General features: G+C 49.8%; 1 protein-coding gene across 1 annotated transcript; it reads left to right on the forward strand.

Moving 5' to 3' along the window:
* The first annotated feature begins 10,580 nt into the window (after positions 1-10,580).
* Positions 10,581-13,048, forward strand: LOC127767689 (xyloglucan galactosyltransferase KATAMARI1 homolog). The gene has a single exon (XM_052293102.1). It carries the CDS (start codon positions 10,925-10,927, stop codon positions 12,737-12,739), a length of 1,815 nt encoding a protein of 604 aa, XP_052149062.1. The 5' UTR covers positions 10,581-10,924; the 3' UTR covers positions 12,740-13,048.
* Positions 13,049-17,954: the final 4,906 nt, after the last annotated feature.

Raw genomic sequence — 17,954 nt, forward strand, 5'->3', positions numbered from 1 at the left:
TTTTGAAACACGTATAAACAGCAGATCGTATTGGATTGAGTTTCTGATAAACACAGTAGGAATTCTTATCGATACAGTGTGCGTGTAGAGAAAAATCAACAAATCAACAATGGTATGTCTTGCTGCTTGCCTCGGTGCACGGCGACACAACTGACTGCTGCTGGTTGGTGTTGATATAGGTGCGCGACAGCAGGTTCCAAACCGTGTTGCCGAACAGATCGCATCGGCAAGATGACAACTTCGCGATGGTGGTTGGTTCGTGACAATGCACTGGACGAAACACAATCGGCCGAAGGCACTGATCCGAACAAGCAAATTTTGGAAAATCCAATGTTTAAAGCTCATACACAGTGGGACAGATAAATAGTTAAATTGATAGTGTGTCACGCCCCGAACGGAGCTAGCCCATGACGCTCCAAATTAACCTGTTAATCGATACCAGTCCCAGAAAATAGTGTCGGTATCACAGGAAGACAGAATATCACGGCAACAGAGGTCTCTTTATTACAGAGTAGGAGTACAGTCTTATTGGGCTGCGGACAGTTCCCGAGCTCACAACTGCATTACAAAAGGGAAAGCGGAAGCCAAGACTTGGACCATTCATCACAGGCGCGACTTGGGAACTAGGTCGAAACCCTAAAACTCATCGTAGCCGACTTGCTCCTGAAAGAACTCATCAGCAGGATCCACATCATCTTCTTCCGCAATTAGGGGGGATTATTTATATAGAGCAAGGGTGAGTACAGGAGTACTCAGCAAGCCATGGGAATTAAGTGTTTAATGTAGGCTTCAAAGGAAATGCTGTTGTTTTTGCAATTGGTTTTATTTAAACTCCTTTTTGAAACAACTAAGTGAGTGCTTCTCAAACGACACGGATGAGACAGTGCGTCTCGTCCGGTCGGAGTATGTGCAATGTATCAATCTTTGAATTGATTCAAGGTTGGCACCCGGCCAACGGCTTTCAAACGGCTACCCGGGCCTGGCTGATCCCATCAGCCGCAGATTTTCCAAACATCGAACCTATTCCACAATAGTAATTTCACAAGCAGTAGTCAAACAAAACTACGCTAGGAATCACCTCACATCCGCCCATGACCGTGGGCACGGCTGTTCGAACAGTTTAATAACCTCTGCAGAGGGGGTACACTTTACCCACACGACATTACTAACCCGGATCACCCAGCCCGTGCAGAACGGCCACGTCTAGAGACTTTGAGGCTTTCATGACAAGGCATTTCGAAAGCCGACACAGGTTCACCATATGCCAACGAGAGGGGTCCCAGACCTACACCAGGTTAGGTCCCAGACCATACTGTGCCAGGAAACCCGGGGGTTCTCCCCGGCACCACCCCGTTGAATCCACATGTCTCTTGGCATCATGGCTCCCCCGATTAGCTAATTACTCAGCCAGGGGCGTCCCATTACACCCATGTGGTCGCACTTGTCTTATGTTCGGATGAAATTCCAAGGAAACGGTCCTTAAGTATAAGAGCGGGAAACCGTACTCCCGGTACGTCCTCTGGTCTGCGGTTTTGGAAATTCATTTAGTTCGTAAGCACCGACCCAGGTGTCGGGTTTTCCAAATCTTTTGTAAAACCCCAAGTTTTACCCATCATTGGATATTTTAAATTTGAAGGGAAGTGTTCCAATGCTCGAGCCCGAAGGCCCGTGCATCGAAGCACAACAGTCGACAAAGGAGGTCTAAGTGTTCAATAATTCAAGGAGGGTAATTGCAGCAATTGGGATTGGGACCAGCAGGCTATCTCACAAGCCGCGGCCGAATTACTCGTGTTAATCCTATTCATGCAATATTTGCGGAAAAAAAATACTTAGATTTAAATTATAGGTGCAAGATGATCAAAGGTGACTTGCCTTGCTCGAGATCTTGAGCTTAATCCTCGAAATCCTCGCACTGCGGCTCTTCGGGCTCCGAAACTACACGCGAAACGGGACAACTCAACAAACGGCGAAAATAAAGCCCTATTATTGACCTCTAAACGTGCTATTAAATAGATCTCGAGATTTGAGGAATTTTGGGAGTTGAACGGAGTCAAACGGACATACGGTTGAGAAGATATTGAATTTCTAAGATTATTGGATTTTTGGTCTAAAGGAAAAAGGATTTAATTAAACCCTTTTGAAAAGAAAAGAAAGAGGGAGGGGAAACAGACTTCCCTCGGACGGCTAGGGCGCGGCTTGAGAGAAAGGGGCGGCTCGGCCGAGCTTAATGGGTCGGCCGGCCCGAGAAGGCGGCCCAAGGCACGCACGGGAGGGGAGGAGAGTGGGAGCCGGTGGGCCGGGTCCATCTCGCATGGTCCCGAGTGGGACCCGCTTGTCGGCGGCTCAGCTCACCGTGAGCGAGGAGCACGCGACGCGGCGCTAGGGTTTGGAGCGGGGCGCGGTGCACGCGCGCGGCTCGCGGTGGGTGCGGATGCGGCGGGCCCACGCGCAGCCTCACGGCTCGCGGTGGACCGCGCGCGCGAGCAGGAGAAGAGGGGAGCGGCGGACCGGGGTCGGCTTGACCCAGTCTTGGTCGAGCTGGCGCCGAGATGGCGCCTACGTGGCTACCACGTGGGCCGGCGGGAGGTTGAAGAAGGCGACGGCCGGAACGGACGGCTGACGGCGGCTGCGAATGGCGGGGCGAACCACGGTGATAGAGGCAAAAGCGAGCACACCGGGTGGTTGCACGAGACGAGGGGAGACGAGCCAACGGCTCAGATTCGCCGGAGGGAGTTCGACAGGGGCGGATTGCGGCGGCGGCAACCGGCGGCGAGAAAAGAGGGAAACGGCAACGACGCGACTAGGGTTCGATTCCTCCGGACTAGAGCATCTACGCGGCCACCGTAGTCCGTTTCTATCATCGGATTAAACGGAGACACTACGAGAGAGGCTGGCGACGTGCGGGCGCTACGGAGCACGGGCGGCGACGGCGGCGAGTACACAGCGAGCGGCGCCAGCTAGCTACGGGGAGGCTATACGAGCTTCTACCGAAAGCTAAGGGGAAGAGGAGGAACGAGGAGGGAGAACGGGGAGGAGGCACTACCGTGCGGGGTGAAGGGGCGCAGTGACGATGGCTGACGGCGCGGGGCGTGATCGCTCCGGCCTCGAGCCGGGGAAGAGGAAGGAGAGGGTGCGCCCAGAGTCCACGTCACGCGTCCTCGCTCGTGCCGGCTCCTCCGACACGTGCGACGACGAACGACGACGGCGAACAGGGCAGGGCGCGGCAATGGCGAGGGCGAAAACGGGGAAGATTGGTTTGGGGAGGGGCTCGGGTTTATAGGGCGGCAATGTCGATTTGGGAGGAACCGACATTGGGCGGTCAAGCCAGCGAGCTGGCTCCCTGACTAGCGGCCAAAACGGCGACAGGGAGGATGACGCTAGCGGGGGCAAAACGAAGAAAAGAAAGAGGGAAAGGAGACTTGCCTCTTGCCACTTTGGGAAAAGAAGGAAGGAGGGAGAGGGCGACGAGGCAGTGGGAGGAGGAGCTCTGCCTCCAACCCTTGGAAGCATGCGCGGTGGTGGCGGGGCCGGGTCGTGATGACGGTGATAACGGCGGGGGCGGTTTGGAAGGGCGCGGCTACAGGGCGGCAGGCGCGGGCTCAGGCGCGGCAGGGCACGCGCGCTGGCTCACGGGCAGGGCGCGGCGCGGGCGGCGCAGCACGGCAGGGCACGGGACCAGACGACGCAGGCACGGGCAGCAGGTGGCTGACGAGCGGCGACCGCGCGGGTGCGCGCGCGAGGTAACAGCGTGCGGGGAGTTTGCCGGGGATGGAGCGGGGAGGGAGAGCGGGAGAACGAGAGAGAGAGAGAGATCGGCTCGGCGTCGGCTCACGCGCATGCGCACGCGCACGCGGCGCACGGGCAGAGCGAGGGGAGAGTTGAGGGAGAGAGAGAGAGATGGGCCGAGAGGAAATCGGCCCACCGAACCTGAGAGAGGCAAAATAGACTTTTGTAGAGGAATTTGATTTGGGAAGGATTTGGATTCGGAATTTGAATTTGACGATAGATCGGGGATTCGAGATCAGGGATTGGCACAGAGACTGACAACAAGCAAAGAAACAGATTTCGCAATTAGGGTTTTTAGAATTTAAATTTTCCCGCTAGGCGCCACGACGGAACGGGCGCTACACAGTGATTGTGTTGCGAGGCGGATTCGGACACGACGACTTACCAAGCCACCGGCAAAAACATCTTCGATTTTTATAATAGTAGAGATTAGCACCAGACAATGTGATGATTCATTGAATAGAACATGAAAAAAAATACAAGACTATTGCCTTAAGACAGTAGCCAAGAAAAAGGAAAAAACCACCATCATCACGCGCCAACAACACCTACACACAACCCAGTAGAAAGCTAGCGTTGGACCGACTGCCACTAGGCCAATAGGATAGCAACATCGGGACTGCCCAAAAACCAAAACTAACAACCGGGCACCAAGCTCAACCCTATTCACACCTTTGGGATTAAGGAGGGAGAGGGTGAGAGAGAAGAATAGATCCCTTCTCCCCCCTACAGCCCGCCAACATAGCCAACTTGCATAAGCTAGGCCACCACTGTAAGAGGATAACATGCATTTAGAGAGAGCTTACTCCAATTACCAGAGAAAGTTTTTGGAAAGGGGCCTCCTAGACGTCTCCAGGGAGATCAACGACGATGAGCACCGCCCCCGCCGTCCGTTGAGGTCTTAGGGAGAACTACAACAAGGTTTTCACCCGCCAGCTATAACAGAGAAAAGGGATGGCTCGACAACGTCCTCAAGAAGGAAGATGATACTCGAAGTGCCGTCGTTGTCGTCCGGTACAGCCGGGCTAGGTTTTCACCCACTGCCTGCCCCCTATCGATCCACAGTTATCGCTTCATTACTCCACCACCGGCCATCCTTTGTGAGCACGTGGACACCACCGCATCGACGTCCCCGCCGGCCAGCCTCCGCGGGTCTTGTGGGCTTATATATAATCGCCTAACATTTCTCTGCATGCATTCGGCCCAACATGTAGGAACTAGGAAATAAGACGAGGTTCAACCGAACTAGGTCACTGCCATTGCGGGTCGTGCCAAAATATTCTGGAAGCTTCTAGAAGCTAGAACCATCTGGTCTAGGATTTTACTGGGAGATATAGCTGGGCTCCAATCACATGGTAAGCCCAATTTAACTTGGAAAAAGTACACGCAAGGTCCCTCAACTTGTTAGCCAGATACAAAATCGTCCCTCAATCGCAAAACCGGATATCCGGCGTCCCCCAACTTATAAAACCGGTCCCTCGGCAGTTTTGACCCCGGTTTTGTCTCATGTGGCGGCTGACTCAGCGTGGGCCCCACGTGGGCCCCACGTATCAGTATGACATGCCATCTCTGTTTCCCCTCTTTTCTCGTCTCTCTCTTCTATCTCAGGTGACGGTGGTCGCGACTCCGGCGGTGAAGGGCGGTGGCCGGCCCGGAGCTCGGCGGGGCGAGGCAAGAGAGACTGCGCGAGCTCAAGACGTGGTTCTCCGGACCACTCCACGCGGAGTCGGCGCCGGGCTGCGGGCGGAGCGCGGCGGGCGAGAGCGGCGATGGGCGGGCGGCGGGCAAGCTCCAGGTCGCTCCGTGCGCGTCACGTCACCGGGGGCGCGGCGACTGGTGGGTGTGGGCGGCCGCCCTCCTCCGACTTTGCCCCCTACTCCTCGCACATCACCTCCTGCCGGAGGCAGGCAGGCGCGGACTGGGCGGCGATGACGACGACTCGCCCTCCTCATCTCCCCGTCTCCCGCCGGCCTCCTCTCCCACTTCTCCCGCCGGTGCGGTCGGCCGGCTCTCCCCCCACTCCCGTGCTGCATCCAAATCGAATTGAGATTTGAGATAGTGAGAGAGCGCCATTTGAGTTGAGATGGATGCCGTCGGCGGCGGGAAGGTGAAGAAGGCGACAGGCTGGAGGAAGGCCGGCGGGCGAGGAAGAAGGCGGTGACGCGCTCCGTCAAGGCCGGGCTCCAATTCGCCGTCGGCCGTATCGGGCGCTACCTCAAGAAAAGCCGGCCGGTCGATCTCCTCTCCGCCGCTCCTTCCCCATCGGCCGCGCCGACCCTCTTCCCCACCGCGTCGGTCACGCCGCCGACCCTCTTTCCCACCGCGTCGGTGACGCCGCCGACCCTCTTTCCCACACACGCACCTCAAGATATTCCTCTCTACCCATCCTCAGCAGACATGGCGAGAAAGGAGGGGGAAGGGCTGGATCTGGTAGCGATGGAAGAAGAGCTGGATCTGTATTCTTGGGAACCCGTGGTGACGCTTGCCATATCTTTGCTGGACAGAGCCATATCCTACTTGGGTGAGGACTCTAGCTGGGCGGAGGGGCGGAACAAGAACAGATTTGGTGGTTTCAGCAGTCAAATGTTTTATTATCTCCAACCTGCTAGAGGAAGGTTTCAAGACTTCCGTCTGCGTCTGATCAATTGGCCAAAGTCGTACTGTTGTGGCTATGAGGAAATCTGGAAGTTCAGGATTGCGGTTGAGCTATTGGAGGATTTGATCGAGGAGATCGAACACCGCCGGCTGGAGGAAGATGGTCGCATTCCTGCCTTGTTCATGAATGCTAACGCAAAGATCGCCTTCAAGTTTGCGACAAATGATTATTTCAGGGAGGAGTGGGACAGGCTGTTCCAGGAGTTCACAACCTTCAGGCTAGAGGACTTGATCACGGATATCGAACACCTTAGACTGGAAGAGAGTGGAAAAAAGATCTCCAACAAGAAGTTTGCGAGATCTCCTGATCAGTATAAACAACAGGCTAGGCTATTTTTCCTGCTAGAGAGAGGTGTATCACGTTTACGCGACCAATTACCAGCGGTGGTCGAACATGTGGTTAGCCAAGATAGGGAGCTGGTTGACCTTGAGAAGGAGGAGTTGCATGCAGAGCTGGTTGGCCGAGATAGGGAGAAGAAGCAGATAGTGCAGTGGTTGGTCGAGCAACCAGCTGAAACTCTGAGATAATTTTTCCTTTCAAAAAAAAAAAAACTCTGAGATAATCAGCGCAGATCATATCAGGCTCTTTGCAATTCTGGGTGTGGCCGGCATGGGAAAAACTAGGCTTGCCAAGCTAGCTTGCCAAGACCCCGTTGTGTCAACCACTTTCGATTTTGTCGTGCGGGTGCAAGTGCCTTATGATTTCACCCGGGAGCCGCCGTCGCCGGCCCCACCACCCTTTGGCCGCGCGCGCCGCCGCCTGTGCGAGAGCAGAGAGCGAGAGGAAGGAGAGAAATAGAGAAAGAGAGACTGTGATGACGTGGTCTCCATAACATGTGGGGCCCACGTGAGTTCCATGCTGAGTCAGCTGCTACATGGGACAAAACCGGGGTCAAAACCGCCGAGCGGACTATTGTGACCGGTTTTATAAGTTGGGGGACGCCGGATGTCCGGTTTGCGGTTGAGGGACGATTTTGTATTTGGCTAACAAGTTGAGGGACCTTGTGTGTACTTTTTCCATTTAACTTCGTCCTATGGAAGACCCAGCTTGACCTTCTGTCCACTGACGGCAACCATCAGGGCTGAACAGCCCAAACTCTGTTGATGTAGGCCCAAGTAGGCCTAACCTGGAAACTCTCCTGTAAATGTGTACACAACTACTACCGTATATTCAGATGATCAGATCCTATATTCTCCCTGTTTCTGGCTCAATATAGAGTCGACGATCGTGTCATCAGTTTTAAATAATCGTCAATACCGGTCTAATTTATAAGATAAGCTCAGTTAATGAAGTACTCCAGTTTTTCCATAAGCCATAACCCTAAACATTTCGTTTGGTACTCCCTCCTACCCAGCCCACCTGTCCTCTCTCCTCTGTGAATGTCTCATTGCAGATTTGCAGCCTCATCATCAGCACAGCAGGCGCAGAAATCAAGCGTGTAGCGAGCGCAGGCCACATCCAGGAGTATCTTTCAGTCCGGATCTCGAGGCACTGTCACAATGGTAAAACCGTAAAACACGCATTGGAAATTTGGGAGTAAACAGACTACTGTAGGAGCACTAAACCTAGGCACATTGCTAATCTGCTGTTTTTGTCAGTGTGCGTCACTGTCTCGACATGGTAACATGGTCTGAAAGGGAAATGCACTGTTTCTGATTGAAGGCTTTGCCTGGAGCCCATGGGGCACACACGATGACACGAAGTCACGAACACGCCGGTGATCGTGGACCCAACAAACGTCGCGTGCCGCCAAGTTTGGTTCGGCCGGCCGGCCGGCAAGTCTCTCGACCCGGTGGCAATTTCTTTGATGCTAAATCTCCCATTTGGAGCGTAATGAGTTGACAAATGACGTCATCTCCCGGCAGTTTTGGGTAACCGGAGACTCTCACCGCACATGCCGACGACGTTCGTGAGACCCACTCCCTCCCTGTTCAGTTCAGGGTACATTTCCTACAATGATGGTGCTCGACTGTATCGCTGGAGGGACAGGCCGGGGACCAACGGAAAGTGCGTAAATAATGTGTGGCAAATAGTAGGCAGTGTGCTTCAACAGACAACCTCCTACATTTTTTCTACTAGTATCCTCGATCAAATTTACATATTCTCTTCGTGTTTTTTGCTGTGTCATGTGCCTTTGGTCCAACCAAGGAGTAGTACTAGAATCCATAGCTGGCTTTATAACGGTGTTACGCCATGCTGATGCCAAGGTACAACTTGTGCTGTTTTATTTGATTCTTGCCCTTTGCGTTGCATGGAGGACCAAAAACGATTCCATGGGAAGGAGAACTGGAGAAGGGGAAGATACAGTAAACAAAAGCAGGTGTCGGCAGACCAGCACACTGCTATATAGTACTCCAGTGCAAATAGTTTTTTTTAAATCCCGTGTTTCATTCTGGATCATGGGGGTGGATCCGGCACCGCGTGACGGCAACTGCCGCAATAGCTGGACAGCCGGCGCAACCGGTGCCTGCGACCGGCACGTCACCGCGCGCACATTGCCCTGTCTCCCCACTTTGACCGCCTACCGACGATTTCGCCGGCGAGAGAGTGATCACGATTTGGCTGCAGGGGCGTCCCCGTCTGCCCCCCTATTCATTTTTCTGATTTCTGTGGTTGCTGCCAATTGAACTCCGGTAGGTTACAAACGAAGCCACCTAACAAAGCGTCATCTTCTAGTAACTGAATTTTTCTGTGACCGAGTCGAAGTCGAAATCGATGTGCAATGATTTAACAGACGAGAGCACACCGGTGCTTAGATTTCCATATTGTTTAGTCAACTAACAGCCGGTAGGATTCGAGTAATTTCAACTAACAGCATGTTTGAGAATTTCCATTAGAGAGTTTTGTTACCATTACATCGAAGTCCTGTTTAGAAAGTAAAATTAATGAACCAGAGATTGTGTTCCAAACAGGTCTCGATGAATTTGGTTACAAAGAATACAGGCTGCAATTTAAGTAGTCTAATTTTAACTCTTAAACTATGCTCGAAGTCTATTTATTATGATGAAAAGTAAAAGATAAACTATTTTTTATATCTTTGGGTTAAACGCATATATGTATTAGGTTTCAACTATTTTACATTCTGCCACTTTTTTTTTTTGCTAATTGCTATATAATCCCACTAGTTTAGCATGAAGATCATATAATGCCATTCTGTTGTGTTAGATGACACCAACACCATTAATTTATTGTGAATTGACTTTGTTAGGCACTATAAATTATAAACGCACATTGCTACTACCTTCGTCCTAGAATACTTGATTCTTTAGAATTCAAATTTTGTCCCAAAATACTTGTCATTATGGAGTACTAGTTGTCCCATTAATCACTTTCTATCCAAAAGTTTTCCCATTTTACCCTCAATAACCATTTCACTTCCTATCATATATTATTTATTAAGGGATATTATATTTTTTTATTAAACCTTAATCTATACTAGACAATCTAAAATGATGACTATTGTGGGACGGAGGGAGTAAAAAATATACTCCTACCTCAGTTTAAGATGAGGGGTATTTATGTCGTAATAAAATGCCACGGAACTTTCAACAATTTTTACTTTTCCTAATTTCAAAATTTAAAGATACATTCTCCAATCCAAGGACACCGTGACAGTTAGCTGGTTTTCGGTGGTAAATTGACAATTACAACATGCCCTAATAGCAAATATACAATTGTTTCTACAATTATTACATATAAAAATGTTGAGTCATATTTTTGTCACGGAACTACTTTTACGTCACATGTCTGATACGTTTTACAAATGTAAAAAAAAAACAATGGCCAATGGTTACTACAGAGAACCGAGCTACTAGCAGTTTTTCTCCCGGTGAGACAGGAAGTAAAAGAAAAAAAAAACGACCCACTGCCAAATGGTTGTATCAAAGCATCAACAATTCACCCCCCGCATGTGCTGGTAGTATTACGGCGTATAAAACAGCACATGGAAACAGATGAACCACAATCATATGGTAAAAAACAAAAACGGAAGCTCACCTTCCCACCGCCACGTCCCGGCTCCCCATGCGACCGCGCCTATGGACGGGCGCCCTGCCCACGCCACTGCCCCCACCGTCGCACGACGGCCGCGTCGGTCGCCACGTCTCCATCTCCCTCCACACCACCTGGTTTCCTCTTCAGTTTCCTCCTCATTATTCCTCCTCTTCCCCCCTCGCCGCTTACAACATCATCCATCACCAAACCCGCATTCAAAACAAGCAACCCTCCTCCCGAATCGAACAAGGAAACAGATATCGCCTCTAAAACCCCCATCGTCTCGTCTCGTCTCGTTCCCCTCTCCATCTTCCGCGGCTTTCCGCGCGATCCACCGATCCGGTTTCCCCGCGCCGTGCCCGGAGTCGGCGCTCCATTCCCGCGCCGGGTTTTGGGGTGGTGTATTGATGCGGCGGGATTCGAGCCCTGGCCTGTGAGTTGGGCGTCGGCTCGGCGGCTGCGGGGTCGGCGCGGGCGCGGACGCGGCGGATGTCTGCTATGAGGCGGCGGCCGGTGCTGCCGACTCACCAGGACGACATGGAGAAGGTGGGCGGGAAGCCGCCACAGTCGCGCCTCTGCTTCCTCGCCACGCTCTGCGCCATGTTCTGGGTCCTCATCTTCTACTTCCACTTCTTCGTCATCGCCAACGAGCCTGGCTCCGCGGGGGCGGACACCGCCGCCGGCGCCGCGGCGAGCATTGCCCGCGCAGAACTTCCGCTCCCCGAACCCGAGCGCGTCTCCGATCCCGCGGTTCCCCTCCCTCCGCCTGCCCTCGTCTCGGAGCCGCCACCTACCACCGCTACTGTCGCCAAAGTGGAAGAGGAGGAGAAGCCCACGGCCGTCGCCCACCAGGAGGCGGCGCCCAGGGATTACGCGTTCCAGCGAGCGCTCAAGACCGCGGAGAACAAGAGCGACCCGTGCGGCGGCCGGTACATCTACGTGCACGAGCTGCCGCCGCGGTTCAACGACGACATGCTCCGGGAGTGCGAGAGGCTCAGCCTCTGGACCAATATGTGCAAGTTCATGAGCAACGAAGGGCTTGGTCCGCCGTTGGGCAACGAGGAAGGGGTGTTCTCCAACACCGGCTGGTACGCGACGAACCAGTTTATGGTGGATGTCATCTTCAGGAACCGGATGAAGCAGTACGAGTGCCTGACCAAGGACTCGTCCATCGCTGCCGCGGTGTTTGTGCCGTTCTACGCTGGGTTTGATGTGGCGAGGTATCTTTGGGGGCACAACATTTCGACGAGGGATGCCGCGTCGCTGGATTTGATAGATTGGCTGAGGAAGAGGCCTGAATGGAATGTGATGGGCGGGCGTGACCATTTCTTAGTTGGCGGCAGGATTGCGTGGGATTTCAGGCGCTTGACGGACAAAGAGTCGGATTGGGGCAACAAGCTGCTTTTCATGCCGGCTGCGAAGAATATGTCGATGTTGGTGGTGGAGTCAAGCCCATGGAATGCCAATGATTTTGCGATACCATATCCTACTTACTTCCACCCTGCCAAGGATGCTGATGTTTTGCTTTGGCAGGATAGAATGAGGAGCCTGGAACGACCATGGTTGTTCTCGTTTGCTGGGGCTCCTCGTCCTGATGATCCCAAGTCCATCAGAAGTCAGCTTATTGATCAATGCAGGACATCAAGTGTCTGTAAATTGCTGGAGTGTGATCTTGGGGAGAGCAAGTGCCATTCCCCTAGCGCAATCATGAATATGTTCCAGAACTCTTTGTTCTGCTTGCAGCCCCAAGGTGATTCGTATACGAGAAGATCTGCCTTCGACTCGATGCTGGCTGGTTGCATTCCTGTTTTCTTTCATCCTGGTTCAGCGTATGTCCAATATACGTGGCATCTTCCGAAGAACTATACACGGTACTCTGTCTTCATCCCTGAAGATGGCGTCCGTAAGGGAAATGTCAGCATTGAGGACAGGCTTAAAAGTATCCATCCAGATATGGTCAAGAAGATGAGGGAAGAGGTCATTAGTCTCATCCCAAGGGTGATATATGCTGATCCAAGGTCAAAGCTGGAGACCCTGAAGGATGCATTCGATGTTTCTGTAGAGGCAATAATTAACAAGGTGACACAGTTGAGAAGAGATATCATCGAAGATCATGAAGATAAAGATTTTGTTGAAGAGAATAGCTGGAAGTATGATCTGTTGGAAGAAGGGCAGAGGACAATTGGACCTCATGAATGGGACCCGTTCTTCTCTAAGCCCAAGGACAAGGGTGGAGATTCTACTAATCCATCTACTAATGCTGCCAAGAACTCCTGGAAAAACGAACAAAGAGGTCAGAACTAAAATACAGGTAGTTAGATATGTGATCGAGGAAAGGAACTAGATATCCTCTCTAGAGAAGCTCCTTGCAAATACCTTGCCCATATGTCAAAGATCCTCCAACGCAGTAGCTCTGATGATCATGTATGTTCTTGATGATCTAGCCCCTACAGGTGTAAGTGGTGGTAGAAAAGATGCTTGGGGAAAAAAATGCACGGCCTTCGAGTTGCCCTTATAAATACCATTTCACACTCTATTTTTGTTTTGCTTTGCTCAATAATCCTTTGTAAGTCCTTACGGGATTTATAGGTATATCAATTTTGCTGTTGTTTCTGTTTTGTTTGCTTTGATCTGTATGTGTATGGTTTAGAATTTGTGTATACTACCTTTTTATACTCACAATTAGTAAGCAATCAAAGAGATTTTTGTAGAGATGACTTTTTTCAAGCAAGATATAACTTTTGTGATCGCACATCATGCGTCAGAAGGATGCATCCTTGCAGATTTGAGATAGCTCTACTCTATTGTAACCCAATGGCAACAGGACATTTATTTCTGTTTGTTCAGTTGTGTAGGGCTGGGCCGCTCCAGTTAAATGATTGTGGAAGCCTAAAGTTGTCCTATTCCAATAGCTTTAACAGGCTATATAGTTGACTATACATAAATAACAAACTCCATTGTTAGTTACCTCCAACTGAACTTGCTTGCCAATGATGAGCTAAATAAGGTAGATGCTATTGTCTATCAAACAGTGATAGTTTTTGAATGGTCTTATTATTGATTATTACTACTCCCTCTTTTCCATATTGTAAGGTGTTTTTTAGTTGTTACGGAACAGAGGGAGTAATTGCTTCTAAGCTTTATCTAGCACTGATAAGATCGAGGGTTCTTCCATCATTTGTCAATGACTTCCTCAGTTCATGTTCATGGCTATGTGCCAATGTATCCTGCCAGATAGATTGTTTGTATCTTGCAAGGAACTCAGATCTGGCCATGTGGGATCAACTTTTGGTCTAATATCTGTTACTTCATATTCAGATTTATCTGGTTGGGAATTTAGAGATTATTGGTGTCATCATGGAAGTGTAGTAGTGAATTGATTTAACAAAAAAAATATTTATTCTGTTAGTCCATTTATGGCAGCGTTGGAATGAGGATGTGCTTACCTCTTCTCTATGCTTGTGGTATAGGTTGATGAACACATCAGGGCTCTCTGAAGAATGAAGTAGAAGAAATTACAGTTCTAATTCAGGTATATTCTCGCAACCCTGCTAGCTTTGAAATGCAATACATATTAGCTATCTATATTAGCAAGGCATGTAGTGGTGCAACTGAAATTTTCTTTTAGGAATTGACTTCTGACAATATATGATTAGCAAACTAATACTTTTATCGCTATAGTTGTAGTTTTCTGAAATTTACTCATGATTATATTATAGAATCTGGAGAGTTTGTCTGGTTCTTGATGTGTCGGTCCATCTGACTATTTCTCCCCTTTGTGGTCCTTTCTGATATAAATGAGACTATGGGAACATTATCACGTAGTACCAATTAGTAACTGGTACGGTTCAGAGTGACATTTACTTTTGTTTTCTGCACTATGGCTGTCTTAAGTTGCCCTCTTATTGAAGCTCATGGTATCTATCACAAGAATCTACATTCATAGTACAACCATCCATAATAATTGCTGCAATCTAGTATAGGTATAAAAATCTGGTGTTCATCTCTTTTGAGAAGAAATTAGGATATTATTGTTGACTAACAGCCAGTCATTAGTTCATCAAAGCTCGCAAGTCAGAAAGGCAAGGCCACGTTCATCGCTTGTAAGCCAAAAGCAATCATGTCCTGCACGTTCCCACGTTGCTGATGAACTTGGCATGAAAAAGCACGGCATTGTTCCGACCTTTGGGGCTCGGATTTGGGGCCCTGCAAGTAAGAGATGGTGTTATATCCAAGCATGGGATCCAATCGGTGGTGTTATATCCAAGCGTACAGAGGGTTATTATATTGGACGGCGATGCTTTTTAGTCGAATCTCTTGTTTTAATCATTTGCTTGTTGCTTTCCAAGTTTTGTTCCTACTACGAGTTTATGCTTAAAGCGTTCATCCTCAAAAGCTGATCTTCTTGTATGGAGTAGCTGTGTATATAAGCTAATATTAAACTAGACTAACTTTACCATAATTGTCGGGCTAGAGAGTATATACATGCCTTGCATATGAAAAATAGTCGCAACAACTGTAGTTTGCATCTGTTTAACCTTATTATGCTGTTGTAATCCGTATCTGCACAAATCAACCGTTTTCAGAGCACTTGCTACTATAGTTGCTTCCTGGTTGTCAGATGTCGACTTCGTTTGAAGCCCGTATCGCGCTTACAAGTGGAGAAGGAAACAAGGAGCCCAATTCCCATCGGGGCTCGGGAGCCTTGACCTCGTTTCCGCCTCTCAAAGTTCGGCCTACCAAAGAACTGGATATATCATCTGCCGATTTTTGGCCAATACGAGCCCAATAGGATTGTCTTGAGGCCGAGTTTAGTTCCAAACTTTTTCTTCAAACTTCCAATTTTTCCATCACATCAAAACTTTTCTACACACACAAACTTTTAACTTTTCCGTCACATCGTTCTAATTTCAACTAAACCTTCAATTTTGGCATGAACTAAACACACCCTGATTCATGAGCTATTCTTCCTAAGTTCAGTAGAAAATTCCTCGATATATCTTTTGAGTATAAAATTCGTCCCTAAATCGAAATATCAGGTATAGCACATCCTTTAACTTATAATACCGTGTTAACTTTGGTTTCTCAGTAGTATAGTGGTTGGTTTTGGTTGATGTGGTGAGCGGGACTCACGTTTGCCCCACATGTTAGCTGTCCTCTCCCTCTCCCACACGCACCGGGAATGGCATGTTGCCAGCACCGTCGTCAGGACGTGGCCACGGTTGGGTCATTGGAAGTCCACCGCCCAGAAGTTGGCAACGTCGGGGCAACTGCATTGTCTCTCTCTTGCTCGCATCACGCATTCCCTGCTGCGTCCCGTACCCAAGCCAAGCTCCGATCCATCACAATCACCAGCCGCAGCTACAACCACAGTGAAACGCGGATCGAAAGTTGTGACCGAGTAGGGGGCAGGAGGTGTCACTTAATTTGCCTTCCAATTCGGTCGTCCCATGCATCAATTGCCCCCGTGCACGTGCCGCCCCCTTTGTCGTCTCCGCCCCCACAAGCAACCTGTATAGCCACACGCGAAAATTTCCCCCCTCTTGGGTATTGTGGTTGCTATAGTTGTTGCGGTGAGTGGGAGGAGGAATTGGAGGGATCAGGGATGGATATAAAGAATGGCAGGGGTTCGGAGATGAGGGAAGCGATGGCGGGTGCGGGTGCGGGTACGGCGCCGCTGGCAAGGCAGGGGTTGATATAGTCATTGATGTTCGACAAGTTCTAGAGTACACTGGGAGGGATGGGAGACAGGCTAAGGAAGGATTTTGGGTCCATGAACATGGACGAGCTGCTGTGGAGTATCTGGACGGTGGAGGAGAGCCAAGCAATGGCATCGGTGTTGGGGATGGGGAGAAGGATGGGAGGGCGCGCGACAAGGATGACGAACAGGGCGAGACGGGAAGAAGACGACTCGCTGAGGAAGACAATGCTACTTGCCGTGGAAGTTTGCTCCTCCACGCCGTTGACCGTGCCCTGTGGCCCCTTCCTATCAGTCGGCATGGGTTGGGGGACGGAATGGCTGAGCTAGCTTCTCCCCGCCGTCCACTGTCCTCCTCGCTACATGTCGTCGGCGCTCGTCGTCGATTGTCGTCCTCCTCATTGCTTGCCGCCTACTGCCCCTCCTCACCGTCCGCAGCTAGCCACCACCCTGGTGAGATGGGAACGGAGGGGAGGAGAGAGATAAGGGTCACTGACATGTGGGGCCACATGTGTTCCACGCTAACTCAGCGTTGTTGACCCTGGTCAACTAGTCACGTCATACAAAACTAGCTGCTATATTGCCCTGAGACCTAGTAATCCAGTTTTGTAAGTTGAGGGGTAAGTTATACCTAGTATGGCGGTGCAGGGACGAATATCAAACTCGGTGATAAATTGAGGACCAAAAGTGAACTTATTCGTTCTTCCTCTCCTGGAGAACTAGGCCTCGTTTTGGCCCCCCACGCGAGAATCCGGCAGCAATAACAGTACGGCCTGCCCTGTGAGCTCTGCACCTCTCCTGCTGCACCAAAATTGGGCCCTGTTACCCACTGTGATTGTATTGCTATTATATTCAATTTTGCTATATATTTGTCGACAAATTTTCTTCCAAAAATTTAACAGATGTAATTACAATACAATTTTAGTGTAATTACACTGTAACTTACATATAACTTGTATGTAATTTTCAAAAATCTCTCCGTAACATGGTATTTCGGTAAAATGAAGCTTGTGGGAACAAATCCTTTCACATAGGTGTGTGCTGTGATTTTTTTCTTTCTCACCAAAACAAATCTTGTAATAGACTAGCAAAAGTGCCCGTGCGTTGCAACGGGAATTCTAAAGACCAAAAAATTGAAGAAAAGTTGAGAAATATTTACATTATGTAATTCATTGAAATACAAATTTCGATATTTTTTAAGTAGGTAGGTGTATAATTAAATTAGTTTACAAGTAAAGTAAGTGCGAGAAATAAAATGATATAGTTAAAATTAATTTTATTAAATTCTCCATGATTAATTATGCTATTTGGAATTTTATTGGAATTTGCATAGCTTAATTGCTAATTTTCATAATACTAACATCCTTGCAATATTTATTTGAATAGAAATCTTCTACTCTCTTGTTGGGCCATTTTCAGCCCATTTTATTATACAGCCCGTAGCCAAGCCGGCCGCTTTCCTCCCTTCTCCTCTCCTCCGACTCAACCGCACACTTGTCTGGCCCAAAAATAAGTCTAATTTACTCCCCCTACTTCATCTCTCACTGTCGCGTGGGCCCTAAACGAAAGTTGAAGTTAAATTTTTTTTGTTGGACCGGTCGACCTGCTGCGGCCCATGAAGCGCACGCGGCCCAATAGTGATTCGGCCCGACGCGGGACCGAGCCGTTCGTTTAGATGAACGGCTCAGATCGGCTCCTAATCCATTAAAACCCCGGACCGAACCCTAATCCTTAACCCTACCTTTTTCCCCTTCCTCCTCCCACCGTAGGCCACTCTCTCCCCACCGGCGACCGCGCACCTCCCCCACCTCCGTCGTCTTC

The sequence above is a fragment of the Oryza glaberrima genome, chromosome 3 (assembly GCF_000147395.1).
Source record: "Oryza glaberrima chromosome 3, OglaRS2, whole genome shotgun sequence".
Lineage (NCBI taxonomy): Eukaryota > Viridiplantae > Streptophyta > Magnoliopsida > Poales > Poaceae > Oryza > Oryza glaberrima.